The following is a 27,515-nucleotide window of genomic DNA, read 5'->3' as shown; positions in this document are numbered from 1 at the left end:
CCAACGACCGACCGAGCAACTCTTTGTGTAAGCCTATCCATTTGAACTTAATTGTAGTACTCGGCCAAGCACGCGGGGCGTTGGGCGATTGTGGCTCATTGATGATATCCGGGGAATTGTGATAGCGCACGTGCTCAACTTGACTGCGGAAGAGGCCCCTATGGACGTAAATAGAAGCTCATATTTGACAGTCCCACATCGTGCTCAAGAACAGATTGACAACGGTGGCCGACGTCCCAGGATTGGATAAATGTATCGCCAAAAGCTTGCACTTATGGAGGGTCTTTTCCTCTGAGCTGCCCCATCTGTAAAAGTCTCTTGCCCTGACGGATCGATACTAGGCGATGACGCAGTTCCTAATCGCGGAGCCTGTTTGGGAGGATCATGGTGTAGAAGACACGATGCAGGACTAGATAGAGGAGGATGGAGAAACGAAGACCCCCGAGAGAGATAGGCATACGACTCAAGACCAGCAGTGTATGGCCTAGAGGGATATCTGTCCAAAAGAAATACACGGGGCCCAGGAAGGGGACAGATGTGATGATTTGAGACTGCGGCCTCGACGTCGACAAGGTCGTCGTTCGACGTCAGAATCAAGCGTCTCTTAGTGGCTGCTGCCATGGACCGTGGCGCTCCGTTCCTCCGTACCAAGGAGTCCGGAGTCCGGAGACTCCGTAGTAGTAATTGTTGTTGCAGGGAGCGAACACCCAACAGCATCATCAACCCCACGCCAGCTTTCTCCGGGTTTCTCAACGTTGGGCTGGTAGTCGTCTACACCTCAACCAAGCATTTTCTTTCCCGGTCGATCCCTTTTCCACGACTTCACGTACCGTTCCCTTGGACCTATCCATGCTACCTATGTTGGATACTCCGAATCGACTCGCAAACTTACAACCTGCACCCTGTTCATTGCTTCTCTACTCCGGGAGCACCCACCTCGTATGCACCTGCCCACTCGATTGTTGTACGGCCGGGGCCACTGAAGACCTTCCTCGTTCGCGTCATCCCTACACTGTCGAGCTCCCATGGCAAAGGACGACGGTTCGGAGCGGTCGCTCATTTCCAAGCTCCCTCGACAGGGCAAGAAGCAGGGCAATAAACGACAGATACCATGGTTATATGATCTTGTCTTGTGGGCGCTCTCCGTCTTGATAGACCTCTTCTTTCGAGAAGTGCACCCTCGAGGAGCATGGAAGGTACCGAAGAAGGGGCCCGTCATTCTCGTTGCCGCGCCGCATGCAAATCAGGTATGAAGAAAACCTTACTTACGTGCCAAAGGATGCTGACACGTTGACTTCGCAGTTTGTCGATTCATTGATCTTGATGAGAATTCTCAAAACCGAAGCCAATAGACGGATCTCATATCTGATTGCAGAAAAATCTACAAAGCGCAAATTCATTGGGACTTTGTCGGCGGCAAGTGGTGCCATCCCGGTCGCCAGAGCCCTCGACAAGGTGAAGCCAGCAAAGGGCAAAGTATATCTACCGGATCCCGAGAACGACCCAACCCTCCTCCGCGGCGTCGACACTGATTTTACGGGCCCCGATTTTGAAGTGGGGGGTTTGATAGTGTTGCCGAAGATTAGAGGCCAGACACCCAGCACCGAGATTGCCGAGATCATCTCTCCTACCGAAATCCGCCTGAAAAAGCCTTTCAAAACACCAGAAGCATTGGAGTCCCTGCATGGCGTGGGGTCCATCTATGATACTACTGCCTCCGGTGGCTACCCTGACGAACAGAGCGAACCCCGCGGTTGTTCTTTCAAGGTGGCTCCTCATGTGGACCAGACAAAGGTGTACAATGCTGTTTTCGAAGAGCTCGAAGCCGGTGGCTGCATTGGGATATTTCCCGAAGGAGGCAGCCATGACAGACCAGATCTACTGCCGTTAAAAGCCGGTGTCGCCATCATGGCGCTTGGGGCAGAGGCGAATTATCCAGGGTGCGGTGTTAAGATCATCCCCGTTGGCATGAATTACTTCCACGCCCACAAGTTTCGATCAAGGGCCGTCATTGAATTTGGCCATCCCATTGAGGTCCATCCAGACCAAGTCGCTGCATACAAAGCCGGGGACCGCAGGAATGCTGTTGGATCTCTCTTGGAAACAGTCTATCAAGGCCTGGTGTCGGTCACACAATCATGCCCTGACTACGAAACTCTGATGCTGGTGCAAGCTGCTAGGCGTCTATATAATCCCACTGGAAAGAAGTTGCCGCTCCCACTGGTGGTCGAGCTCAACCGGCGCCTGGTGAAGGGCTATACAAAGTACAAGGATGATCCACGTGTGGTGGAACTGAAAAAGGACGTCCTCGATTACAACCGCGAGCTTCGAGCTCTTGGTCTTAAAGATCATCAACTCGAGTGGGGCAATCCGGCGAAACGACCTTACTGGTATGTGTTCGGCACGCTGATCTACAGACTTGGCGAACTCTTCTTCCTGACCATTGGAACCTTGCCCGGTCTGGCCATGTTCTGGCCCGTTTTCGTCACCACCAAGGTCATCTCGGCAAAGAAATCTCGAGAAGCCCTCGCGGCTTCGACGGTGAAGCTTGAGGGCCGGGACGTCATTGCGACATGGAAGATACTTGTCGCAATGGCCTTTGCTCCTACTCTCTACATCTATTATACCGTCATTGTGTCGTTGTGGCTGGCATACAACAGACGTGGCGGCTACTATACTTACCGTCTGCCTTGGTGGATGGTTGCTAGGACTTATGTCCCCGACTTCCTCCCGATGTGGCTGTTTGCCATTCTCTTCTTCATCTTGTGTATTAGCGTCACTTTCGCAGCTCTGAGGATTGGTGAGATTGGTATGGACATTGTCAAATCGCTTCCACCACTATTTATCGCACTTAATCCTCGTTCATCAAGCAGGATAGTGCGGCTGCGAGCACGACGGGAAAGGTTGTCTGCCAAGGTGACTGAGGTCATCAACACCCTTGGCCCGGAGGTCTTCCCTGATTTCGATGCAAAGAGGATCGTGGCCGATTCATACAGAGAAGGCGCTTATCAATCCAGGTACAAGCAGGTGCCAGAGGAACCGAGACTGGTTGACTCGGTTGAACCGGCAACACCGACGTCTGGCGGGTTTGAGGACTCGGCCGACTCATCCACCTCCAAGTCCTTCAGCTTTCTACCTTCCAACGAGTCATTTGGCAACATCGGTGGGTTTGGATTCTTTGCATCCAGGCCTGCGACCCCCAAAAGCCGGAGCCGAAGCCGGAGCCAAAGCAGTTCCGGAAGAGGTGCGCTCACCTCTACTCTCAAACCGTTTAGCGCCCTCAACGACAAGACGAGCCTTGACGAAGTCAGCAAGCGCATTCGAGGGGCAATGCGTGAGAGAGGGCGTAAGCGTGAAAATGAGGGAGTGGAGACCGGCACTGAAAGCAGCTGGGACATGGCTTCAGATGGGCGAGTGACACCTACGACGGAGGATGAGGAGCCCAAGAAAGATCGTTAATGAGGAGGAGACAAGCCATGATGATGCCAGAACATAATAGCGACATAACTACTTTGACGTACATTAGTTACATGATGAACATGGGTTGGAAACACCAGCTTCACTTTGACACTTCACATCGACTTCATCCATGCTTCCCCATGTTGAAATTCATGGGTGCCGGGTCACCAGAAAGATCCACGCACGGTAGTTTTTGTGTATTCCACTGATCTTCTAGCACCACTGCAGTACCTTACCTTAGATACAATCGTTACGCTTTATGTGACACAGCAGGCAGAAATCCACCTCCACGCGAGGCCCAATCGATGCGAAAATACGTAGATTGTATCCCGCAAGCGACCGCGAACAGTTGACGCCAGAGGAATGACTCGAAGCGCAGTAGTAGGATAGGGAGTGAAGACATCTGACATGACAGGCCTAGGGTAGCCTCAGCCCTTTCGCCAGTCCTCTGTGAGAAATATGCGTACCTAAAGGCACCTAGAATGAAGCAGTGATCTATATAGCCGGGGATGTCCTGGTCCTGGGGTTGGCAGGCACCTGTCTTTGGCGAGTTTTGGAGGGCAGATGTCGCTGTGGGTGACGGACAGTGTTGGGAGTGACACCCACCAACTGAGGCATCTTGATCACTGCATCAAGGAGACATGGAAGTATCAGTGGTTAATAACTAGTACTTGCGTCGATTCGACCTTGTCCTGGGGAACCAGGAAGCTCTGTATATTCGAGAAGGCTTAGTAGGGCTAGGGGGGCTTGGTTGAGGAAGACCCCTTAGGCTAGCGAGGCCTAGGGATAAGGGGACTTTCGCAACTGATAATACTGGTAACCCCATGATAACAAACAGATCTCACTACGTAGCTCCACCCGCATCTGGAACCTGGAATTGCGTCTGCCAACTTCATCACAACAACCTACTACTTGAACACCAACTTGCAATAGAACTCAAACCCAAACAACATGCCATGGCCAATCATCTTTCTCCCACTGACTACCATCGCCTTTGCATGACCTAGCTTTTTGCCTCCATCTGCAACCATTTGTGCCCGCTGTCCTCTGTGACTCGGTCGATTCGCCAACAGCGCCACTCGATATCTCATTCAAATGTTGTGTCTGCGCCTGCGCCTGATCACGACATTCAAGTTATCGACCACGATTCTAGGCACCCACAGCGATCAAACCTCGACGACGTACTGTGGTTAACTCGATAGAGCTCAGTCCTCACGGGACACAGGACATCCTCATCAAGATTCCAAGGTCTTGCAGCCTTCACCTCGACAATGGAGTCATTTGGTCGATCACATCTTGATTCCAACCGTTCCTCATATCCATCCTCCTCCACGAACACTCCCTTCCGACTCGATGAAGGCTTCTCAGAAGATACAGCCAGCCAAGACGAAAATGGGCGCAACATGTTTGATGCCACGGCAGCACAATTTCAGGAATGGGTTATGGCTCAGAACGAAGAATCGCGGGCAGAGATCGCCTACGAAGTCCTCCGAACGCTTCGAACCTCCAGAGTTGCGGCAGTTGTAGACCGGCTGACTCCTCTGCTCCATATGGATCCCTTGGAAAAGCTACCTCCCGAGATCACCTCTGAGATCTTCTCCTACCTCGACGCTCATACTCTGTTAACAGCGTCGCTTGCATCCCACACTTGGCGCGCAAGAATCATGGATTCCATGCTTTGGCAAGACTTGTACAAAGGCCAGGGATGGGGGCTCAATATGACGGAAATCAAGCAGTTCGAGGCTCCGCACACGACTGGGGCCCGATATGAGTCCAAGAAATCACGGGGTCAAGTTTTCGGTCAGCCACAGTCCAAGAAGCGTGTAACATCAGATTGGATGCAGTCAAGAGTCCGCAAAGGCTCGGCCGATGTGGCTCATTGGCGTGAACAGCATGGTGTTGTCGAGGCAGATACAGACATGCAGTCTGAGTCGGATGACCAGGAGATGCAAGATGCTCCACCTACCAGTTTCAGGAACCCTCTCCGTCGCCCAAACAAACGGCACAGTCAGGATTCGGGGGATGAGATGGATTACAGCTCTTCAGAGACGACAGATGAACCAGTTCAACGAAAAGAGCGTCTAGGACAATCTCTCGAGCCACCTTTCAAATCCCGGTTGGCAATACAAGATCCCCGTGGCGGAGAACGGCTCAACTGGCTCCACCTCTATAAACAGCGCCAGAAGCTAGAGCAGAATTGGTTGAAGGGTCGGTTTACGACGTTTCAGCTTCCTCACCCAGCCCATCCAAACGAAGCGCACACAGAATGTGTGTACACAATCCAATTCTTCGGAAAGTGGCTGGTGAGCGGCAGTCGTGACAAGACGTTGCGAGTCTGGGATTTAGACACCCGACGTTTACGCGGGAAGCCGCTTGCGGGTCATTCACAATCGGTCCTGTGTCTGCAGTTCGATCCCACCGAAGATGAAGACGTTATCATATCGGGAAGCAGTGATGCAAGCGTGATCGTGTGGCGGTTCTCCACCGGACAAAAGATCCACGAGATTCCGTCCGCCCACGAGGAGTCAGTGCTGAACCTTCGGTTTGATAAACGATATCTCATCACTTGCTCAAAAGACAGACGCATCAAGATATGGAACCGTCGTCCTCTGACTGCTGCAGACCGGGACTATCCCAAGATCAGCCGGGACAGTACAGCACGCGTACCTTCCTACATCGTCGACACGAATGATATCGAACCATCACTGCTGGAAGCAAGGATCGCTAATGGCGCCATCCGAGCCCTGAAGCCATACATGCTTCTATTGACTCTAGTGGGTCATAGTGCTGCCGTCAATGCCATTCAAATCCATGGGGATCTCATCGTTTCTGCATCTGGCGATAGGCTCATCAAGGTATGGAACGCGAGGGACGGAAAGCTCTTGAGGACATTGCAAGGACATGCCAAAGGCATTGCATGCGTGCAATTTGACAGCAAGCGCATTGTTAGTGGTAGCAGTGATAATACCGTCAGGATCTATGATCCTTACACCAGCGCAGAGGTTGCAGAGCTGAAAGGACATACCAACCTTGTCCGCACTGTTCAGGCTGGATTTGGTGATATGCCGGGAGCAGATGAGGAGTACAATTACAAAGCCAGGGAAGCCGAAAGGAAGTACCTTGAAGATGTTGCGAACGGCCTGATCGTCGAAAACAGACAATATAGCCGCGAGATCCGAAACGGTGAGCATGGAACCTCGCGCCTTGCATTGGGCGCAAAACTACCGCCCGGAGGCGGTGGCAGCAAATGGGGCCGGATCGTATCTGGTTCCTACGATGAGTCGATCATCATATGGCGGAAGAACTCTGATGGCGACTGGGTCATCGGACAAGTGCTACGCCATGAGCCTGCTGCCCGGGAGGCCGTCGCGGGCACGAGGCAGCGTCCCGCCCAACAACCTGCTGCTCAAAATGTTCCGCAACCGGCAACAAACCACCCTCTTGTTGCTCCAGGCCAAACAGCCCAAGGCCACCCATCCTCCATCAACCAAGGTCCTGCCGGAGCTGCTCATCCGTTAGCCATGTCTGCGTCGCAAATCGTCCAACAGGCCGTGGGCACATCTATTGCCAGTCTTGGGGCTGGGATTTCCAATGTCATGGGCATCAGCAGGGTCCTTAATGCCCCTCAAATTGCGCATCAAACAACTCCCAATCGGACAACGCAAAGCTTCAACTCAAGCCTGACAGCCAGCGGCAGCTCGCAGGTTCTATCCCAAGCTGCTATGGCCCACACGCAGAATGCCGTGAATCAGGCCGTGCAGCAGGCTCTGGCCCAGGCCGGACAGGTTCGAATATCCGGACACCCTCCGGCTAGAACACAAATGCTGAATGCGGGACAACAGCAACCCCTTCATCATGCTCCTGGTCCCAACAATGCTGCAAGCAACAGTAACCATCATGGTGATGGTCATGCTCCTCCTCCTCCTCCACATCAGCAAAATGCACTGCCGCATCATCCGCCGAATCCTCAGCCTCAAGCCCCGGATGCCCAACATCCGCAGCAACAGCCGCAGCCGCAACCAGCGGTTCAGGGGCACTCCCAGCAGTCGCAGCACCACACTCCGGGTTCTCGCGTTTTCAAGCTCCAATTCGACACAAGACGCATCGTCTCGTGCTCACAGGATACTCGAATTATTGGGTGGGATTTTGCCAATGGAGATCCGGAGATTATGGAGGCTTGTAGATTCTTCCTCGGGCCTTAAGGGCTGCATTTACCTGGCGTAAATTTAATGATATCTATTCACCATGACTGACTACGTTGTACCGTCTCTGGTTTGTCATTTTTCGAATCTTTAAAACCTCATCATACGGCTTGTCCATCTCCATTGGGAAGCAGAACAATTTGGCCTCCTGGGATGCCCGTTTTGTTTCCCAAGCTTCGCATAGGCCTGATGATGATACCGGTAAGCTCCGCGGCAACCTGATGGTGTCTGACTTAGAGAACTCGGATCTTGATCGCACTATTCGTTCTCTTCATCACACCTTTGCTTGAGCCTAGTAATCACACGGCGCGGCCGATGACTCTCGTCGTTCTTCGCTTTTCCCGAATGCTGTCGTCTCGCATGCAGAAGAGACTCCGTTGAGGGCCGCCTTTCGTTTCTTTACTTATTCCCACTGCTAACTGTGAATCTGAGGGACCCGCTTTTGATGCCTTCCATTTTCCCAGAACGCCTGGTATAGGTTGTCTAGGTCTAGCGATCTCAAAGCCTCAAAGAGAGCTATTGTGAAACCACTTGTGAACAAGCTGAACGACGTCAGCAGCGCAGCCGAATGAGTTCTGATATCTGTACAGCCAGACATGTCAGCTCTGTTCTCTGCTCAAGACGAACGGACAAACACGGCGTGGAATGATGGTGGTTGTGCTTCTTCATGAAGCTCAGATTAGCTTACCCCCCGCCAGCATGCCCGTAGGCATGACAAACCGGCATTTGCCTCATCCGACCGTGCGCATCTTGGCTCATGACTTCCTCCAGCTCCACTCTGGGACCGCCCTTGCGACCGGGCCTGAAAGCGACATTGACGCTCACGACATCAAATTCGCCCTGCTCGTTGAGCAGCTCGGGAGCTAAGGGCTTGCACCTCTCCATAATCTTTCGGATGGTCTGTTCGTCAGGCTTCGGGTCCCAGTTGTCTTCCTCGTACGAGCTGCCTAAGAGGCTGACACCGGCTCCGGCACGAGGGGTGATGGATGCGTTGGCGTCCGGATAGAACATGGTTGTGATGTGCTTCGCCTCGCCCCGCACAGTCACCGTCTGCCCTCGGATGGGGTATACATTGAGATCGGGCACCAAGGTACGAGCACCCAGGCCGCTGGCGTTGACGACCAGATCGACCGGCTGTCTGGTAGTGGGAGAGGGATCTTGTGACTGCAATACATTCTCGGCGGCAGTGATGGCATGGCCGAGTCCAGCGGGAGTCGACAGCTCCGCCTGGCAGATATGGCCACCCAGGCTCTGAACTCTGTCGGCCAGGGCGATCAGGTATGGTGTGGTATTGACGGCAATACCATCATGTGTAGCACCTGAAGTGAAGGGCCGAGGGAGTTGCGTCTGAGGAATGGTATTGAAGTTCCGCACGTGTCGTGCATACCATATGCTGGATGGTCCGTTCGGGATAAACTTGTGTGGTCCGGTCCTGTTGAGTCAAGAAAGAATGGTGTCAGGATGAGGCGTTTGCTTTGACTGGTCTTGCGCACTTAGAAAGCAAGGTATATGCTGCCTCAAAGAAACGGCAAGTATGAAACTCAGATGTGCTTTGGGGGTATTCTGGCCGTAGCCCGGAGAGAAGGACATTTGATGGGAACAGAGAAGGAGGACTATGACCAACCATAAAAGTCTCATTGGGAATTCCTAGAGTTCGTCAGTGGTAGGGCAATGAAGGGGGAATTGGACAACCAGGATTCAGGAGGATGACTCCAGTTTCAGCTCTGGCTCTATGGTATAGACGTACCGTGACTGCTTGTGCAATATTGTCTTCCCTTTTGCCACTTTCGCTGCATAGACGGAGCCAGATGCGGTAACTTTGGCTATCCCATCGCTGTATCTGCGTCTCCTCAGGCAGAGCATTTGAACGCCATATGGCGGCAGCCCTGTTCATAGCTAATGTCAGTGGATCAAGTAAACATTAAAACACCAAGTAAAATCCTCTTCTGTGATGCATCAACCTTTCCGGGTTCCTCGATTCATCCAAACCGAGATGAAGGACATCACTCACCATGGCGAGGTGTACTCAACGGACATGTCACCGGGCAAGTGTTTGGCGACAACACTGACATGGTGCCCAGCTTCGAGTAGAGCAATTGCCGTTTGTAGGCCGATCACACCAGCACTAGGTTCTCATGTGTTAGCAATTACCTGACTAGGCGGCTTTACCATAACGGCTGACTTACCCAATGACCAGGATATGCTTGGATTGAGGCATGGTTTGTTAGCAATGCCAGGCCACACATCCATTTGGCGTGCACGCAATAATAATAAGTCTTGTCATTCTCTCCGCTACATTTTCTGTAGTCCTCTGATGAGAGCTGCCGCTGACCAGGCTCGAACAATGCGGATAGCGCGATGGATATGGTTGACGGAAGGGCCATCCGCGACAGAGATGTGGACCATGGTACATTATCTGTGGACCTCGCAAAGAACCCACTGTAGGGTAATCCATAACGGAGTCCAGTCTCCAAAACCTGTCGTCGTTCGCTCCCGGGATCTTCAGTCTTGATTCCTCGGCGAAGCGAGTGCGGAACCGCTTGCCGGTATTTCAGTCGACTTATTTTGCACGTCAACAACTTGCTGAAGCCTCGCATCCACGATGAGGTATGTAGATAAAGTCTCGAATCTGGAATCCGGGTTGCCCAACCACGCGGCATAACATCCAGAGACACAAGACAGCAATGGACGCCTTGAAGGATATCGTCGGACCAGCGTTGGTTGGGGGAGCCATCAAATGTATCGACATGCACACTACCGGGGAGCCGACACGCATCGTCTATTCCGGGTTCCCCAGGTTGAAGGGGACTTTGCTTGAGCAGCGTGAGCAGGCTTCTCAGCAATACGACCACATCCGAAAGAGACTATTACTGGAACCTCGAGGCCACTGGGACATGTATGGAGCCATACTGGTGCTTGAAACCGAGCAGGTATCAGCTGGCAAGGCTGACATGGGTGTCCTCTTCATGCACAACCAGGGCTTTTCCATGATGTGCGGACACGCAACAATCGCTCTCGGCAGGTTTCTTGTCGATGCTCACGAGTCTATCTTCCCGGCAAGGAAGACGTTTAAGGTCGACAAGGAGAGCTCAACGATCCAAGTGAATCTGCACGTCCCCTGCGGAATTATTAGCATCACTGTACCAGTACTACCTCACGGTAGGTCGGACCCACACAGACCCGTGTCTTTTGTCTCCGTGCCATCGTTCGCAAGTGGGATCTCAGTTCGAGTACCATTGTCAGATGCCCAACGCTGGCCAGAGCTAGGCGGTCGCACCTCTGTCGTTGCAGATTTCGCTTACGGAGGCGTATTTTACTGCTTGATAGACGCCAGGGAGCTGGGCTTTCGTGATGGCCTCATTGCGCCGGATATCGCGAGAATGAGTTTCGCCACCAAGTTGCTAAAAGACGCGATCAATGGGAATCCCGAACTCGCGTTTTGCACAAAGCACCCAGATATGGATGTCGCCGCTGCGTTGTATTCCGTTCTGGTTGTCGATGCACACCCAGACCATCACGCCTCCTCTCGTCTGGCGCATGGTGGCTCCATGAGCACATGTGGCGACCATGAAACTGGACTTTGCTTCTTCGCAAACCAGCAGATCGATCGGTCCCCTACAGGGGGAGGCGTTGCAGCTCGCGCGGCTCTTGCTTACACCACAGGAAGACTCGCCGAAGGGCAACGAAGATGTTACCACTCGTTGCTTTCAAGATCGCAATCCGGTCGTGGCAGCTTTTCCGGAACTATTGTCCAAGTCCTGTCATCGGTTGATGGCCACGATGCGCATGAATTCGGACACCCCTTCGGACACCCCCTGGTTAGAGTTCGGATTGAAGGGCAGGCCTTTTACACCGGGTTATATACTGCTGTGGTGGAAGAAGGCGATACAGTGGGAGCAACCGGATTCAGCTTGAGTCAATTGACAGGGGAGGGGAATAGGTAGACCCAACAGACCACAATCAGGGATGCACATTTTCCTGGTCATGCGGCAGCTCCAACCACCAAGTCCGCGGGCCGTTGTCTCCCCAGTCTGTCTCAAAGTCGAGGGAGTTTGTGCTTTGGGCCTGCGGCTCAAGTTGATCTGCAATGTCCAGCATCTCCGCTGGATTGAAGCCACTTTCTGCAGGACCGGCGAGCCAATTACCGAAGATCCCGAATTCAGGGCTGAAGGAAGTCGATTGTTCGTCGGCGTTGCCCACATTCTGCCTTGGCGGAAGACCTGGGGTATTGAGTAGAGGGCGAATCATCTGATCGAGACAAAGGAGTTCCTTCTTTCGTAACCGAGCAGGCAGGTTCCCTTTACGAATCAAGTAGTCTATGATGCGATAGCTGATGCTTCTGTACGCAGCAGCGTCGGAAACCATGGAGGGGACAATGACCGAGGCCAGAGTTATAATAAAAGCAGCGGAAAATGCGCTTTCGAGATCGAAGGGAAGAAAAGCATCTGCCAGGGATTATTAGGCACAACAAGTACAAAGGTTTCCATGCCGCGGCACATACCTAACAGATGGTGTTCATACAATGTGGCGAGCCTTTTGAGCGTCATCCGTGCTGACTGCATAGATGTCTCCAGGAGATGTCTCGTCTGCGGACGGAGGTTCTGTTCGATATTATGATGGGACACGTTGCCTTTGAGCTGTGTAATCAACAAATGGAGCAGAAGAGGCCTGGTGGCCAGTAGTATACACTGCATCCAGTCAGTAGATGGCTTTGCATGATGCCAGTTCATCTCGGGAATCATATTTCATCACGCACATGATGATACGATAGACTTATATGGCATGCCACGGTCGAGACAGAATCGATGGAACCATATGAAGCTGAAGCGAACACGGTTTCCATCTCGTGGGCCATTGCGGCCATATTGCGCAGTGTGGACTGCACAATTTTGACGAACGGCCGACTTAGATGCTCAACACTGTAAACGGCTCCATGGTGTCAGCAAAAGCATGCCTGTACAGAAGTAAATTGCTTACAGTTTTGTACCTGAGTCATGAGCCGCGATATCTTGACATGAATGTTGAGTACTGTGCCCAACTGGCTATCAGTGGCTGGGAGAGGACATGTGATATCGACATCTTGGATTGAACAGGGCGTCCCGATCATGGATGATAGGCGGCGATCCAAGATGTAGACGGTCCACCAAAGATCGCGATGGCGATTTGCCAATTTATCACCCATGACTTGTCGAGGTGTGTCTTGGTGCAACCCTTCAACCAGACAAATCCGGGCGGCCTGGCCAATCTATGTTGACACTCGACGTTAGAGTTGACGGCGATGAGAGTGCAGAGATTCCATACATATCCATAAGCAGCCTCCTTCATATCAATAGACATCAAAAATAGAGTCACAAGGCATAAGACTTGAATGGCCAGGGTGGGCTCGCGTAAGAGCCGGACTGAGTCAGGCATTATAGACATGGCCCGTTGAAACCATGCCGAACCGGGAGGCGTAGATGGATCTTTGAGGACGACAAGCATGGCCTTTCCCAGAGCCACTATCAACAGAAATTGGACAAACCAGAGTCTGGATGACTCGATCTTTGCCACGCCTTGTTCGGAGAATTCATACAGATTCCGAGTGAACTCCTCTGCGTCAAAAGGTCGAAGCATCTGGCACGTATGAAATTTCACAGTATTCATCAGATACAGAGTATAATCGATGGACGGCAGCTCGGTGGTATCGGGAATGCCGTCCGAGTTTGCGTAGGTGTAATCTAGTTGATAAGCGCTTCCATCGACGTTTAGGGGAATCGCAATCGTCTCGTTTTCTGGGAACGCCTGCTGCAGGTGTATAAAAGCCCTTTGGCTGAACGTCCATGTTGACGATGAGCCCAGAAATCCTACGAGAGTTGGTTAGACACTGGGAACGTATTCAGGCACGAGAAATTTGGCTTACGATATCTCCCAACCGAGTCCTGGACGTAGGAAGACGTCTGCGAGACTAGTGGGTTGGTAATGGAGTCCAAGGACTGAGATTGTCGTCTTTCTCGGCCTGCTTGTGCTTGACCCTCTGAAACTGCCTGCTCAACAGCTAGATATCATTAGCAACCCGCAATGTATGGTCAAGCACGTTATACCACCCACTTTCTTCGGCGCGTGGGGAATTGCGGGAGTTGGAACCCGTCGAATGCGAACGTGTTGCGGTGGATCGCCGCCGTCGGCGTTCGCGTTCGAGTTCAAGCAGGTATCTGACAAGTTTAGGACGTTGATAGCAGAACGTAACAGGACTCACCTTTCTGAAACAAGGACTTTCTTTTCCGCCTCTTCAAAAATGCAGGCAATTTTGCGTTGAGAACATGAGTGGCACGGCTCAATGCCCGAGCACTTTATTTTGCGCTTCTTGCAGTATCGGCAGCTATGTCCACATTAGCGGAAGGGCACGCGTTGTCGTCGATATGGGCAGGGATATCCTCACGCGTTGGCCACCCGTTTCTGCGACCGACGGTCCTCGGCTAGGCTTGTCATTTGTCGAACACTATGGCTGCAGTCGACTCGAGAACGCAAATTAGGTCAAAATTGTACAGGTTGTTCAGCGATTCATTCATCGTTTGGATGCGTAAAGCGGTCGCTTTATCCGCTCAGGAGGGCTACCAAAGGAAGGTACGTACCTATGTACGTAGTTTGGTTGCCATTTTTGTTCGAACGACCCACTGGCATCCCGCATCTCGAGCACGTCATCTCGGAACGGTCACCCGCGTTCACATTACCGTCGATGGTTATCGCAAACTTTAAGTGCAACCGGACGAGCTAAGATAAGGATAACGGGAACGACTACACTGACTTACTGGACTGGCTGTTAGTACTATATTATTACAGCGGCGGAATTGGACGATTTAACTTTGTGCCAGCCTTATGCGGAAGCCCGCTCCGTCCTCCACCTCTATCCACCGTTATCAAGCTCCCGAACATACGGTTGCTTCACCCGCTCGCTCAAAATATATGGATTGTGCAATCGAAAAATTCAAAGCCAGACGATGGCGCAATCTTTCCTTTTATCTTTGACAAGCATGGCTGGCCGACAATGTCATGGCAGCGCCGGTTGCTACTTGGTATTTTTGGAATATAAGTAAAGCTCATGGGCACTCATTCTCGAATATTTTCGCAGCCTACCCGTCTAAGCGTCCTGGAGATCGAAGGCGCGAGTGATCCCCACATCAGGCCCAGGCTCCCGGAAGAACATTGAGAGACTAGTCTTGTTTGACTCTGCATCAGTATTTGATGAACAGAGGCGACTCTATCCTTCACCCCAAATCCCAGCGCTTCAGCATCCTCAAATATCTTGAACAGAGATGGCAGCACCTATCAAATCCATTGCCGATCACGCCCTCGATACAATGCCGGCAAAAGGGGAGGGCAAAATCGCCGAGCACTCATTGACGGTGTCCGAACATGACAAGTCCGAGGAGCGCAAGATTGTGATGAAGACGGACGCGGTCATCCTCACGTTCATTGTCCTCCTCGCATTCCTGATGTTTCTGGACAAAAACTGCCTCGCGTACGCCAACATACTGGGAATGGTGAAAGACACTCACCTCAAGGGACAAGAGTACAGTTGGCTGGGGAGTGTATTCTACTTTGGGTACCTCGGCGGGATGCCCATCTCTGCATTCCTCATCACCAAGCTGCCGGTTGGCAAACTGTTTGGGGTTTCAGCCGTCCTCTGGGGCGGTACATTGATGTGCATGTCTGCCTGCCATAACTTCGCAGGCTTGGCCACGGTCCGGTTCTTTCTTGGGTTGCTGGAGTCTCCAGCCTTCCCATCTGCCATGATCCTTATTGGTAACTGGTGGCGACGGTCCGAGCAGCCACTACGCACCGCTCTTTGGTACAACACATTTGCCGGCATCTTTGGAGGTTTGCTCGCCTTCGGCATCAACAACATCCACGGCCACCTGGCCAACTGGAGGTATCTCTTCCTGATATACGGTTCAGCCACCATCATCGTCGGCACGCTAGCTTTCTTCTTCCTACCCGTGTCGCCAGCAACCGCCTGGTTTTTGACTCCTCGGCAGAAGGAAATTGCCATCGCCCGCCTCGCGGACACTCAACAGAGGCACAACAACGACCATGCCACCAAATTCCAGATCGGCCAATGCGTCGAGGCTCTGATTGACCCCAAATACTGGGTTCTTATTGTTTTCGTCGTCGCTCAGGGCATCACGGCCGCAGGCATAACTAATTTCAACCCCCTCATCATCAAGGGGTTTGGGTATTCAACGCAACGCACAAACTTACTGGCTGCACCCCAGGCTGCAGTCGGCATCGTTGGCCAAGTGGCCCTCTCCATCCTTGCCTACTGGATCCCAAACACGAGATGTTTGTTTTGGATTATAGGGACACTGCCAGCTCTTGCAGGTGCCATCATCATTCACTCTGTGGATGTCAACACCCAACGCCCGGTGGCACTCGGTGGCGTGTACCTGATGGGCTTTTATAACGTTGGCTTCGTCATGGCCATGGCAATCGTCACCGCCAATACTCGTGGCAGCACCAAGCGACCTTTTGTCAACGCGTCCATGGGCATTTGGCTTGCGGTGGCTGAGATCGTTGGTCCGCAGTTCTTCCGAGCGAGCCAGGCCCCCTACTACCAGCTTGGTATCTGGGCCCTTGTCGTGTCCTATGCCGTGATGATTGCCACTGGTGGTTTGTACTGGTTGCTGGCCGTCCTCGCGAACAGATCTCGTGATCATGCAATGCCTGGTCATGACCTCGGCGAGGTCGACGTGGATGAAGATCTCACAGATGTACAGAATAAGGCTCATAGATATTCTTACTAGATCGTTTGGACGGCTTGAATATGCAGATAGATTCCATTTTACACTAGAGCTAATGTATGATATTATGCCCTTTTTCTGGCTACGGTTGTCAAATTAGATCTTGTCTGCTTAGTTGTCATATTTACAATGTCAATTTTGGACATATTCAAGCTGTTCCTGAACCAATGTTGAACCCCACTATCCCCAATGGTGCTATGCTGTCTTGACGGATATCATTCCAGGCCACATAATAAATAATGGGTTCTTTACTTGTCAAAGATGTCCCGGTGGAAAACCGATCCTTAGGTAGGTAACGCATCATTTCGATGGGACCAATGGCACGGGGTACAATATAGGTAGGTAGGCTTGAAGGGAAGATCGAGGATAACACACAATACCAGATCATGCCAAGCTGTGAGCGGTAGATCTCCGGTACCAGCCGCCTACGCGATAGCAACCACATCGAGTGCCAGTAGATACATCATACGACATGTACTCTCGACCCATCCCACGACGAAGTCGCAAACTCTGGAGTCAGAGACATCATTGTCGCCTACAGTCGGGATGGTGATGGACGTGCCAAATTTCAGGGCCAAGCAGAATGGCGAAAGATGACTGACTGCTAGCAGGGTCTGCTGAATCCAAGTCACCTAGGAGAATGGTGTCAACTCATCATCGAGAAGAAGACTAGGTATATTGGGCGGTGTCCACGACAAACCCAATCGAGCGCTCAACGAGATGCTTTAGCAGCTAAGTATCGCACACCAAGGCGCAAGGATGCCGGGGTTCAGAAGAGAGTGATGGTAGCACCTATACATGACCGACAAGTGGTAGGGAAGGTCTCCCGAGAGATGTCCATGCAACAAGGCTGAAACAGCAAGGCTGAGCCGCTGGACCGAGAACACCCGAGGCACAGCCCGTTCAACCGGCATCGGGCGAACGAACCCCTGACGTCGTCCGGTGCACACCGTAACTTCTTGAATCATCCCTCTCTTATCAGCCTCGTTGCTGCATTTGCGGTCGCGAATATCCAAGCCCAAATCGGGAGCTAAACAACTCTTAGATTCGAGGCGCGCAACTGGCGGCGCTCGCTGCGAAATGGTTGCCGACGATGTGAGCTTTCCCAATTCCATCCGTGGAGTTTCGTCCGCACCATGCATATGCACCTCGACAAACACACCTCGGCTTGATAGAAGCTGACTTTGCATACACTGTACAGGGCTCGCCAAAGTCACCTCTCGTATCGCTGATTGCAGGAGGCACTGCCGGAGGCATCGAGGCGACAGTGACATATCGTGAGTAGCCTCCTATGTTATTCCTCACGGCCTTCATCCCCTTCACTAAACCATCGACGGCTCAACGAAACGCGGCAAGCTACTTCGACAGCCGTGACCTGCCATATCTCCTTCGAACCAATCATCTGGTCAACCATACACAAGCTGACCATCCCCTAGCATTTGAATTCGCCAAAACCCGCGTCCAGCTTCACGAAGACAGTCCCACACGCAATCCCTTCAGGGTGATCAAGACCGTGATCGAAAAGGAAGGCCCGCGCTCCCTATACAAGGGATGCGAAACGCTCGTGGCGGGCACTATCCTCAAAGACGCGATCCGCTTCATCTCCTTCGACAGCATCAAGCTGGCCTTCAAGGATCCCGAAACCGGCACGCTCTCGCCACTACGGAATCTCCTCGCCGGCATTTCCGCGGGTGTTGTGGCCAGTACATTCGCAGTGACGCCCACCGAACGGATCAAGACCGCGCTGATCGACGACGCGCGGCACGACAAGCGATTCCGCTCCGCGTGGCACGCGACTACGACGCTGGTCAAGGAACACGGGATGCTGCGCGCCTTGTATCGCGGGTACGTGACGACGACGCTCAAACAGGCCTCCACCACGGCCGTGCGGCTGGGCACGTACAATATCCTCAAGGACTATGAGCGGTTACGCAACATCCCGCAGACGACGGCGACTACGTTTGGAAATGGCGCTGTGGCCGGTACGGTGGTGGTGTTTGCGACTCAGCCGTTCGATACGCTGAAAACTCGCGCCCAGAGTGTCAAGGGTGCCGGTGTCGTGGAGGCGTTTACGAGCGTCATCAACGACTATGGCGTCAAGGGCCTCTGGAGGGGCAGTACTATGCGTCTGGGCCGGACTGTGCTTGCCGGAGGGATTTTGTTTACTGCCTATGAATGGATCGCAGCAATGATTCAGCCGGTGTTGGAAAAGAAACTGGTCGTCGCTAAGTCGCAATGATTGGTGCTGACTGCAGCGGGTGGCGCTTACTGTCAATTGAGAGCATTGGCTGTGGCCAGCTTTCCACTAGACTGACCTCAGATGCAATGAAAGGACTCGACGAATGGCGCCTGGGTATGTCAGGAGCCGCTGGTGGTTTTCTGCAGTGCCAAGAGGACGGTCATGAGGTGGTATGAACCGTACTGGATTCGAGGCACACCGGTCTCCTTACACCATCATTGACAGACAGGCTTGGAGAGACGATGCAGAAATACTATTGCTGTCAGTGCCGAACTTTGTTGCAAGAGAAGGAATCAACGATTATGCCTTCGATACAACAAGGGTTATTGTAGGTTTGGGTTCACCTCAGAAGAAGACCAGACTCAACCGTCACAATATGGTATATCGCGGAATGTCTGACTGCGACGCTTGCTCGAAAATCTGGATGCACTTTGCACACCTACTGGGTAAAGGGGGAGATCCGCCAGGTTGCGATATAACAAGGAAGAAGAGAGTCGAACAGGTTTGATCGGTCAAAGGATTGGCTATGGTAGGCGGATATGTTGTGAACAAAAATTCTCCAGCATAAGAATATACCTCGTCAACCCGCGGCTTTTCCTACCAGTGTCCAGTGTCCAATGTCCCCCAAACTCCCAATTGAACCGTCAAAGGCAAACCCAACCTACCAAGCCCTTCATAACCCTTGAACTGCTCTTCTTCGCTTTTCCCATTCTATCTGCCCATTGAAATCTGGTACCCCTGCTTATGCAACTCCAACAACTCCAGCCCCTCTTCCAGCCCACTGAGGCTGCGGCGAATGGCCATGGGTCACTGGTGGCGACGAACCCCTCACACTGGGCACACCGTTGAAAGGCATGATTGACGGACTCGCAGACGGCACCGGTGACGGCGTCCGAGTATGGGTTCTGAGCGTGGTATTCGAAGGCGAGTGATGTCTCGCCAACCGTCCCAGCAAACCATTCGTGGCATGCGCATCATCCATACACACCAAAGCGTCCAGCTTGCCGGCCGCCATGTAACACCTCTTCACCAGCGCTCTGGCTTCAGCTCTCAGGTCTCTTGCACTCTTTCTGCCATTCGTCAGCGCCATGCTGGGGAAGACCAGCCCGCTGAACTCCTTCTGCCATCGTTCTAGGTCCACAGCGAGTTTTCCAAGATGATCCGAAAACTCTCTCACATCGAGAGGCGGTCGCGTTGAATGGAGGACATGCATGTTCAGTGACAGGACTCGGTAGAGTGCGGTGACGGAGTTGTCAAAATTCTGAATATACACTGACAGACCGCCGTCGGGGCCGTCTCGGCCGGAGGCTTTACCGAGAGACTGTGATATGGCTTCGATCTGGCGCGGCTTGCCCTTGCAGAGTTTGTGTATGGCGCCTAGGGTGCGGCGGAGGGCACGGCAGTCGTCGTCGTAGTCTCGGCTTTGGAGGACAGGTGGAGTGGCACATGTGCTTGAGAAGCGGGTTCGGCTCCCATACTGTGAAAAGAGAAAGACAAGATGGTTAGTAAGAAAGTACAGATAAGTATAGGTCACAGTGGGCTATGAAAGAGACGATGGGAAGTTGGCAAGGAACAGAATACTGCTTCTTACTCCCATGGATGATGCGCTCCGCCGGTGATAGCCCAGACCGGGGTGGGAATGAGTCTCGAATGTACTCGGAGGCGTGGACGGTCTTGCGTGGCTATTTCCCATTCTTGAGCTGGCCTATTGGGCCAGGGTTAAATGGGCGTATGGCTGCTAACAGTCGATAATGTTGGTGAAACAATAGACTTTGCCAACGTATCTATACTCATCGGATGTGGCCTCGCGACCGCTGTACTGATCAAGTCAATGTCAATGAGAGAGAGGAAGACTTGTAGGAAAGAAACCACGAGGCAGGAGCGAAGGACACGAAGACAAAGGAGCAAGAGGGAAGGCTAGGCGAGATACAAAAAACGAAATACAAACTATAGACAGATGGTAGTGGAACCAAGAAACAGAAGAAGTAAAAAGGGTAACCCCTAAACGATAAAAGAGATATTACGAAGACAGGAGACAAGAATAGTACGCGAATCATACGTAGAACGGACCCTAGGACCTAAGGGAAAAGAAAGGTAATATCACGGCTACCACAGGCTGATATAGACAATACAATGGTATTTGTCCAACAACCCATCCCAGGAAGAACTAGTAGACTTCCAAGGGAGGATTTGTACACTGCCCCTTAAAACTATAGCCCAAGCCAAGAACGTGTAGGCCCTGTACGATGTCTCAATCCTAGCCTCCTAGCTTAGCTAACCCCTTTTTGCGGCGTCCCTAATCCGAATCAGAAGAGTCCTCGCCCGAATCGACAGACTGGTCGCGGGTGGTTGGGTCAGGTATGCTCGCCGCGAGGAGACGGCGTGGCGTCGTTGGGGCGATTGGGTGACGGGGGGGCGAATCGGTGTTCTCGGCTGCGTTATCTGATGATTCTTCCTCAGAATCGGAAGAAGCCGAGAAAGTTGGTTTCGGGCCAAGGAGAGCGTCCAGCTTCTGGCGGAAGTTCAATGCCATATTGGGAAGAGAACCAGACGGAGGGCTAGGAAGGTCGTCGTCAGCAGACTGTTCTTGGTCGTCAGCAGAATCCTCCTGGTCGTCAGCACTTTCGTGACTGTTTGTGATTGATGTCGTTCCTGGCTATCTTTCCAAACTTCATACACAACCAGATCTTTCAATTCCCATGCGTGGCTGGCCAATACACCTCTTAGCGCATGATCACAGCAACAAGGCTGTTGGGTCGGTGCAAACTTGGCCGGCCGACTCATTCGCCCCCTTCCGCAATCTTTTGGTGGTCTGAATAGCCTGCCGTTCCAACGTACGCAGGTTTTTCGCGATACGCTCCATTCGGGGTCCAAGGTCAAACTGGATCATGTGTCGTCGCCAAACCAAACCTTTCCCCTGCAGAGGGCCTACGACTGACCGGCTCCGCCTCCCCATGCATTGATATAGCTCCAGTCCCTCGTCCAAGCAAACACGAAGGTCCATGTCCAACTGCTCGATAGCGAAAGAATTGCAGTACGGACGCAGATCGAGATGTGCCGATAATACCTCCAGGATCTTTGAGATGTGCAGGGGGGCCCGAAGAAGTCGTCTTGCCCCGCGAAGGAGAAACAGATCAGTCCATCTGTTGAAGTATGTTCGGATGCCTGCTTTGAGCTCGTCGTGGAACACAACAAAATCAGCGATCCAGTGCTGGAGGGCTGCCTTGGCACCTATTCTGTTCCAGTGGCCAGGGGTTTGATGAATTGTATCAATATATCTAGGATACAGAGGCGGTGTAGGTGGTCTGACCGGTGCTCTTTGGCGCAGCAAGTGGTTTCGAACCGTGGACTCTGCAAAGGTCACGTGTCGTTTCGTGGTGATGGCCACCGTGTGTTGCGTTCGCCTGCGACATCTTCTAAGACCCTGGAGAGTCTGCTGGCATGATGAAAGTTGTTTGCGCGACTGGCCAGTTGGGAGTGTCTACCAACTTGTTCAGAGGAAGATTTTGAATGTGGATCTTTATGATCTCCTTGTAATGGCCCACCGATTGCTTGAGAGCAAACAGGACTGGATTGTACTGAATTGTCACCAATTGTTGGAAACCGAGTTTGTCCATGCTGGCCTGTGCATGGGGCGACCGCAGGTACGTAGCATGATGTAGCGTTTGTGCGGGCCTCATCGGCTGCTGTGGAAAGGTGAGACCCTTCGCCAGACGATAGATCGGCAGCAATCTCAAAAGTTTCACCGAGAGCGACGGAAAGGCGGTAGATTTCTGACTCTGTATGTGTGCTTCCAGTGCCACTCAGGACGGCGATGTTTGTAGAGGTAGGAGGGAATGCATGAGGATGCGAGGGGTCTGGAAAGACAATTGGCTCTTTTTCTTCGTTATTGGTGGGAGGTGTGATTGATTCGACGTTTGCTTCATTGGCGGTGATGTTTTGTCGATCTAACAGCCGGCCTAGGCGAAGCTTCCGCAAGACTTCAGGAACAGCGTGTAACGGCTTCTTCTTCCTAGCGCGAGAAGGCATTGTATGATGTTCGTCGACTGATTGTATTGAACGCGCTGTTTGATATGAGCTTGTTATGATAGATTGACGCGAGCTTTGTGAGATGAGATTGCGCTCGATCTGTCTCACTTCGTCATGTAAACAAGGCAAGCAGCATCTTCCAGAAGCAGATGGAGGAGAGGATAGACCCCAGGAGGACCTCAGTAGACATCGTAGTGAACCACCAACCTTAACTCTCCTGGCCACGGGGTACGCCCCAGATCCATGGTCGAGAAAGGTATACCGGCTGAGGATCTGTCTGAATGCGCCCTAGTCGGGCCACCAGACCAAGGTCCTCACCAACCCAGGATGTCTTGCTAGACAAAAGTTGCAGCCTGCCTGTAACAGAATAGACCATTCACCTGAGTTTTCACTTCACACCTACCTAAGCATTCACGCACACCGAAGTTCGCTTCCATCCCAAGGCAGGCTGATGGTTGAAAATCTGCTCTTCACCTGATTTGCGACGACCCTTTTGTCTTCAAATCTCACAAGGACTTTCGACGACTTTGAACCTCTTCCACATCGCGTTTCAGCAACTGGCTGACGCGCCTCTGAACATGAAGCACTGTCAAATGGACTTCTCGCACCGCTCCACTCCATCCCCATAAGTGAATCTGGTCACTAGACAGGACCGCACTTAAAGGGAAGCCGGGCAACAACTCGGCCTTTCCCCAAAAGCGCACACCCAGATCGGCAGAGCACGGCCAGCATCAGAGAAATTTGTCGGGTCAGCCCAGTCCACCCTGGCATGGCAAGCGCACCCCAGAAGTTGTAACTGCCTCGAAGCAAAAGGCCTTGACTGAGTCTTGGGACGCCGCAGCGCCGCTATGGGGTGGATCCGGGATTGGATCAAGGTGTCGTCTCAGGAGAGCTTTCGCGTCAAGACCAAACTCAACTCGGAGGAAGCAGGACGACGATTCAAGAAAATCCAACAAAACTTCACACCGTCAAAGGAGCGCATAATGGAGGTCTGCAAAGAAGAAATGGACACGAGGCTGGAAGGGGTGTGCTCTGCTACGGAAATGGAGATATCGCTCAGCGTCCAGCTCTTGAATGAGCACTATGTCGGCGAGAGGGAATACCTGGGAAGCGCGGTATTGACATTTGAAGGGATTGTGTCAAAGACCAAGGATCTTTTGTTACGAGTTGAGCTGGCGCGACAGACTGGACAAAGGCTTCCTTATGGCTTTGGTCTCCGTGCACAAGGGCTTGCCGACCAACTCAGATATGGATGCCGACTGTTGATCGATATGCGCAGGAGAGTCGAACAAGAGAGCCGCATGGCGGTCGAGGGAACTGAAAACGAGCGCTGGACTGGCTGGACTGGTTGGGCACGTCTTTGGGGGAGAGGCACGAGGTCACCGGCGATGGAGGAGCATCATGAGAGGGAGCACCTGTTCACCGGACTTGGATGGCGGAAACGACAAGGCTGTCGGTGCCTTGACTATCGTTGAAGTGCCAGTGGAGGACATGTTCAACAAGGAGAAGAGAAGTTGACCTCCGTTTTCCACCGATGATGTCGCCAGCAACTTTAAATTGCGCCAGACTGCGGTGCAATCCCGCTGCAGTGGAGCCTGAAGCCTGAAGCTTGTGGAGGCTTGCCTCCTTAGCCGACGCTTACAGGTAGATCATTAGAGCATTTTAGAGGCATGATTGGCTGTAGTGACCGGCAGTTCAAGTTCCTTCATATTCAAAGCTCGACGTTTAGCTAAAGATGACCTGTATGATTGATCGTAGGAATGCTGGCCTTCACTCTGAGATGCTGTGAATGCCACAATTCGAACTTCACAGGGAATTGCCCCGCACTAGCCTCTCGTCCCCTGCGCTTCCCTCAATGTCTGCGAGTCTCTTCGCTCTCATCCATATCAGATCTTTCTTTCATCCTACCCATCTGTCAGCGATACCGATGAAAAGACTTGGATACCTAAGTCTGCGATGACTTGATAGGTAGGCTTCTGTTCTTCCTTTTGTTCAATTGCTATGTTCGGCGCTTTACCACGGCAAGAGTTCCTTTAGAGCCAGCCGAGCAAAGTCCGCAGTCGGCTCTTGAATATCGCCTCGTTCAGCTTCGTTCAGCCTCACTACTTACTGAGATGATGCATCAAACCAATGTCTCGCCTCTGTCATCCGCAGGACCGAAAGCTGTCCTACCTGCATTGGTCAGTTCACCGCACGACGTTACTTTCAATCATCTTGACGCATTGCAACTGACTGACCCTGGTCCAGCCTCGTCTTATTCGCTCCTTCGTCCTGATCTTCCCTCCGTCCCCGCAGCTCGACATCGGCCTCTCTCCCGTTCTCCAGGATGATGGACCATTCGCCCTCCACTCCGCCATGTTCCCGCCAACCATCAACGGCGCTTTTCTGTGTAACACACCACCATACATCTTTGTGTTGCTATGCATGGACTTGGTACGCCGATCAGGTGCCGGCCCAACGAGTTACGGCAGTTCCTCCTTCTTCCACGGGTCACCTGCCCTTTCCATTGAATTGGGATAAATGCATGCCTTCATCCCACTTTGTGCCTGTTCTGCTCGTCACTCGACCTCAAGAAGGTCATCTACAGAGGTGCCTTCTTCAACTCATAAGCCGTGTGCAGGCTACCTCTAGTTCTGAAGGCTAGACATACACCTTCTCTTGCCATCATGGCCAACGTCGACGTCCATCCCAGCCCTATTCCACCCCCGGGTAAAACTCTGGAAGATGACCAGGCCTACGAAGAAGATGAACTCTCCCACAAGCCAATGTCTGCTGCCAGATATGTGGCGACTCGACTCTCCACGCTCAAGCCGCCGATGGCAAAGGCTCCAAACCCCTTCGCGCTGTTAGCCATGCTCAATACCCAACAATGGCTGTTCTTCCTCGTCGCATTCTTCGGTTGGACCTGGGATGCCTTCGATTTCTTCACCGTCTCTCTCACCGTCACCGACCTAGCCGAGGACTTTGGCAAATCGAACACCGACATCACTTGGGGTATCACCTTGGTGTTGATGTTCCGTTCTGTCGGCTCGACCATTTTTGGCATTGCTGCAGACCGGTACGGTCGCAAATGGTTTGTCGAGACTGTGAAACCATGTCTTTAGTTCATACTCACCCTCACCCTAGGCCGTTCATCATCAACAACATCCTCTTCATAATACTCGAACTCGGCACCGGCTTTTGTCAGACCTACAAGCAGTTCCTGGCAGTGCGTGCACTTTTTGGTATTGCAATGGGTGGCTTGTATGGGAATGCTGCTGCCACGGCTCTGGAAGATTGTCCGGAAGCCGCCCGCGGGATTATTTCGGGCATGCTCCAACAAGGCTACGCTTTCGGCTATCTTCTCGCAACCGCATTTGCCCGCGGCCTGGTCAACACCACCTCCCACGGATGGAGACCTCTTTTCTGGTTCGGCGCCGGACCTCCTATCCTCATCATCCTCTTCCGTCTGTGTCTTCCTGAAACCAACACCTTCCGAGCTCGCCAGGCCCTCCGCAAGCAACAAGGTAGTCTGGCTGGTACCTTCATCTCCGAGGGTCGAGTCGCCCTCAAGCGCCACTGGCTGTTGCTGCTGTACTTGATACTCCTGATGACATCTTTTAACCTGCTTAGTCACGGCTCGCAAGATCTTTATCCCACTCTATTATCTAATCAACTGCGCTTCTCCGCTGATGCCGTTACGGTAACCCAAGTTGTGGCGAATCTGGGCGCGATGACAGGCGGCACGACCATAGGGTACTGCTCACAGATCTTCGGACGCCGTCTCAGCATCATCTTTATCTGCATTGTGGGCGGGGCGTTGCTGTATCCGTATACATTTGTGAGCTCCAAGGCTGTGATCGCCTCGGCGTTTTTCCAGCAGTTTTGCGTGCAGGGCGCATGGGGCGTCATTCCCGTGCATTTGATGGAATTAGCCCCAGGCTCCATCCGCACATTCGTGGTCGGAACTTCCTACCAGCTCGGGAATCTGGCCTCTTCTGCTTCGTCCACCATCGAATCGACCATCGGCGAACGTTTTCCGCTGGCACCTCTTCACAAGAATGGCAAAACCGTCAAACGCTATAATTACGGCAAAGTCATCTGTATTTTCATGGGAGCGGTGTATGCATACACTATCCTCATAACTTTTATCGGGCCAGAAAAGAGAGGTCGGAATTTGAGCGTTGAGCACGATCCGGACATGGCTGAGGTCACACACCACGACCTGGGACGACAGCAGGAAACGGATGTTGCACACGGCGAGTCCAGCGAGGAAGACAAGGCTGTGAGGGAACAGCAGGAGAAGGTTTGATTCGAAGGATGGACCCCAAGGAGACCTCAAGGCGACAAGGGGCAGAAGGCGAGAAACTGGACTTTATCGTGTGAGGCTGAATGCAAGCGAGCACCAGTCAGCGCCGAGTTGGGGAATGCAAATACTCAGAAGCTACCTGAGGAGACATCTTCTTTTCTGATGGCCGCATATCGGATAGGAACAGCAAGGCGACGGTATGTTAAGAGACCGCAACTGCAAAGAATCTACGATGGTGGAAAGGGCCTTGAGTTACGACGTTGAGACATCCGTACACGCGATATCAGAATGACATCAAAAAACGAGTTGAGTTGAGAGTAGATACCTATTTATCAATTTATCACTCTTGATATAATGGTGGAGCATGCTCTTTCTTCTGATGCACATTCCGTAGAGCCTACAGTTGCATTTGTTTTCTTTGGTCAGGGAAATGGCAGAACGGCATGGATAGAATTGGTTGGAGAAAGATATCATACCAACCAAAGATATCATATATGAACCATATAGTATCATTACCAAGC

At 52.4% G+C, this 27,515-nt stretch overlaps 11 protein-coding genes across 11 annotated transcripts; 7 read left to right on the top strand and 4 right to left on the bottom strand.

The window, feature by feature from the left end:
* Nucleotides 1–1,025: 1,025 nt before the first annotated feature.
* On the top strand, nucleotides 1,026–3,459 carry A1O1_07924 (uncharacterized protein; the record flags this gene model as incomplete). The annotated part of the gene is made up of 2 exons (XM_007728790.1): nucleotides 1,026–1,247; nucleotides 1,303–3,459. The coding sequence occupies 2 exons, from the start codon at nucleotides 1,026–1,028 to the stop codon at nucleotides 3,457–3,459; spliced, it is 2,379 nt and encodes a 792-aa protein (XP_007726980.1).
* A 1,271-nt stretch (nucleotides 3,460–4,730) lies between these two features.
* Nucleotides 4,731–7,661, top strand: A1O1_07923 (uncharacterized protein; the record flags this gene model as incomplete). The annotated part of the gene is made up of 1 exon (XM_007728789.1): nucleotides 4,731–7,661. One exon carries the CDS (start codon nucleotides 4,731–4,733, stop codon nucleotides 7,659–7,661), a length of 2,931 nt encoding a protein of 976 aa, XP_007726979.1.
* Nucleotides 7,662–8,345: 684 nt separating this feature from the next.
* Nucleotides 8,346–9,879, bottom strand: A1O1_07922 (uncharacterized protein; the record flags this gene model as incomplete). Its single annotated transcript, XM_007728788.1, has 5 exons — nucleotides 8,346–9,093; nucleotides 9,286–9,308; nucleotides 9,409–9,547; nucleotides 9,673–9,786; nucleotides 9,848–9,879. The coding sequence occupies 5 exons, from the start codon at nucleotides 9,877–9,879 to the stop codon at nucleotides 8,346–8,348; spliced, it is 1,056 nt and encodes a 351-aa protein (XP_007726978.1).
* A 466-nt stretch (nucleotides 9,880–10,345) lies between these two features.
* A1O1_07921 (uncharacterized protein) lies at nucleotides 10,346–11,605 on the top strand (the record flags this gene model as incomplete). The annotated part of the gene is made up of 1 exon (XM_007728787.1): nucleotides 10,346–11,605. The coding sequence occupies one exon, from the start codon at nucleotides 10,346–10,348 to the stop codon at nucleotides 11,603–11,605; it is 1,260 nt and encodes a 419-aa protein (XP_007726977.1).
* Nucleotides 11,606–11,621: 16 nt separating this feature from the next.
* On the bottom strand, nucleotides 11,622–14,129 carry A1O1_07920 (uncharacterized protein; the record flags this gene model as incomplete). Its single annotated transcript, XM_007728786.1, has 9 exons — nucleotides 11,622–12,106; nucleotides 12,163–12,349; nucleotides 12,418–12,590; nucleotides 12,639–12,906; nucleotides 12,963–13,504; nucleotides 13,561–13,695; nucleotides 13,749–13,852; nucleotides 13,897–14,019; nucleotides 14,080–14,129. 9 exons carry the CDS (start codon nucleotides 14,127–14,129, stop codon nucleotides 11,622–11,624), a joined length of 2,067 nt encoding a protein of 688 aa, XP_007726976.1.
* An 824-nt stretch (nucleotides 14,130–14,953) lies between these two features.
* Nucleotides 14,954–16,441, top strand: A1O1_07919 (uncharacterized protein; the record flags this gene model as incomplete). Its single annotated transcript, XM_007728785.1, has 1 exon — nucleotides 14,954–16,441. The coding sequence occupies one exon, from the start codon at nucleotides 14,954–14,956 to the stop codon at nucleotides 16,439–16,441; it is 1,488 nt and encodes a 495-aa protein (XP_007726975.1).
* A 1,288-nt stretch (nucleotides 16,442–17,729) lies between these two features.
* On the top strand, nucleotides 17,730–18,677 carry A1O1_07918 (uncharacterized protein; the record flags this gene model as incomplete). The annotated part of the gene is made up of 1 exon (XM_007728784.1): nucleotides 17,730–18,677. The coding sequence occupies one exon, from the start codon at nucleotides 17,730–17,732 to the stop codon at nucleotides 18,675–18,677; it is 948 nt and encodes a 315-aa protein (XP_007726974.1).
* A 742-nt stretch (nucleotides 18,678–19,419) lies between these two features.
* Nucleotides 19,420–19,767, bottom strand: A1O1_07917 (uncharacterized protein; the record flags this gene model as incomplete). The annotated part of the gene is made up of 1 exon (XM_007728783.1): nucleotides 19,420–19,767. The coding sequence occupies one exon, from the start codon at nucleotides 19,765–19,767 to the stop codon at nucleotides 19,420–19,422; it is 348 nt and encodes a 115-aa protein (XP_007726973.1).
* Nucleotides 19,768–21,411: 1,644 nt separating this feature from the next.
* A1O1_07916 (uncharacterized protein) lies at nucleotides 21,412–21,681 on the bottom strand (the record flags this gene model as incomplete). Its single annotated transcript, XM_007728782.1, has 1 exon — nucleotides 21,412–21,681. The coding sequence occupies one exon, from the start codon at nucleotides 21,679–21,681 to the stop codon at nucleotides 21,412–21,414; it is 270 nt and encodes an 89-aa protein (XP_007726972.1).
* Nucleotides 21,682–23,554: 1,873 nt separating this feature from the next.
* A1O1_07915 (uncharacterized protein) lies at nucleotides 23,555–24,181 on the top strand (the record flags this gene model as incomplete). The annotated part of the gene is made up of 1 exon (XM_007728781.1): nucleotides 23,555–24,181. One exon carries the CDS (start codon nucleotides 23,555–23,557, stop codon nucleotides 24,179–24,181), a length of 627 nt encoding a protein of 208 aa, XP_007726971.1.
* A 1,191-nt stretch (nucleotides 24,182–25,372) lies between these two features.
* Nucleotides 25,373–26,997, top strand: A1O1_07914 (MFS transporter, SHS family, lactate transporter; the record flags this gene model as incomplete). The annotated part of the gene is made up of 2 exons (XM_007728780.1): nucleotides 25,373–25,779; nucleotides 25,833–26,997. The coding sequence occupies 2 exons, from the start codon at nucleotides 25,373–25,375 to the stop codon at nucleotides 26,995–26,997; spliced, it is 1,572 nt and encodes a 523-aa protein (XP_007726970.1).
* Nucleotides 26,998–27,515: the final 518 nt, after the last annotated feature.

The sequence above is a fragment of the Capronia coronata genome, assembly GCF_000585585.1.
Source record: "Capronia coronata CBS 617.96 chromosome Unknown acBCG-supercont1.7, whole genome shotgun sequence".
Classification (NCBI taxonomy): domain Eukaryota; kingdom Fungi; phylum Ascomycota; class Eurotiomycetes; order Chaetothyriales; family Herpotrichiellaceae; genus Capronia; species Capronia coronata.
The sequence above is the reverse complement of the archived record's forward strand: the minus strand, read 5'-3'. Positions and strand labels throughout refer to the sequence as shown.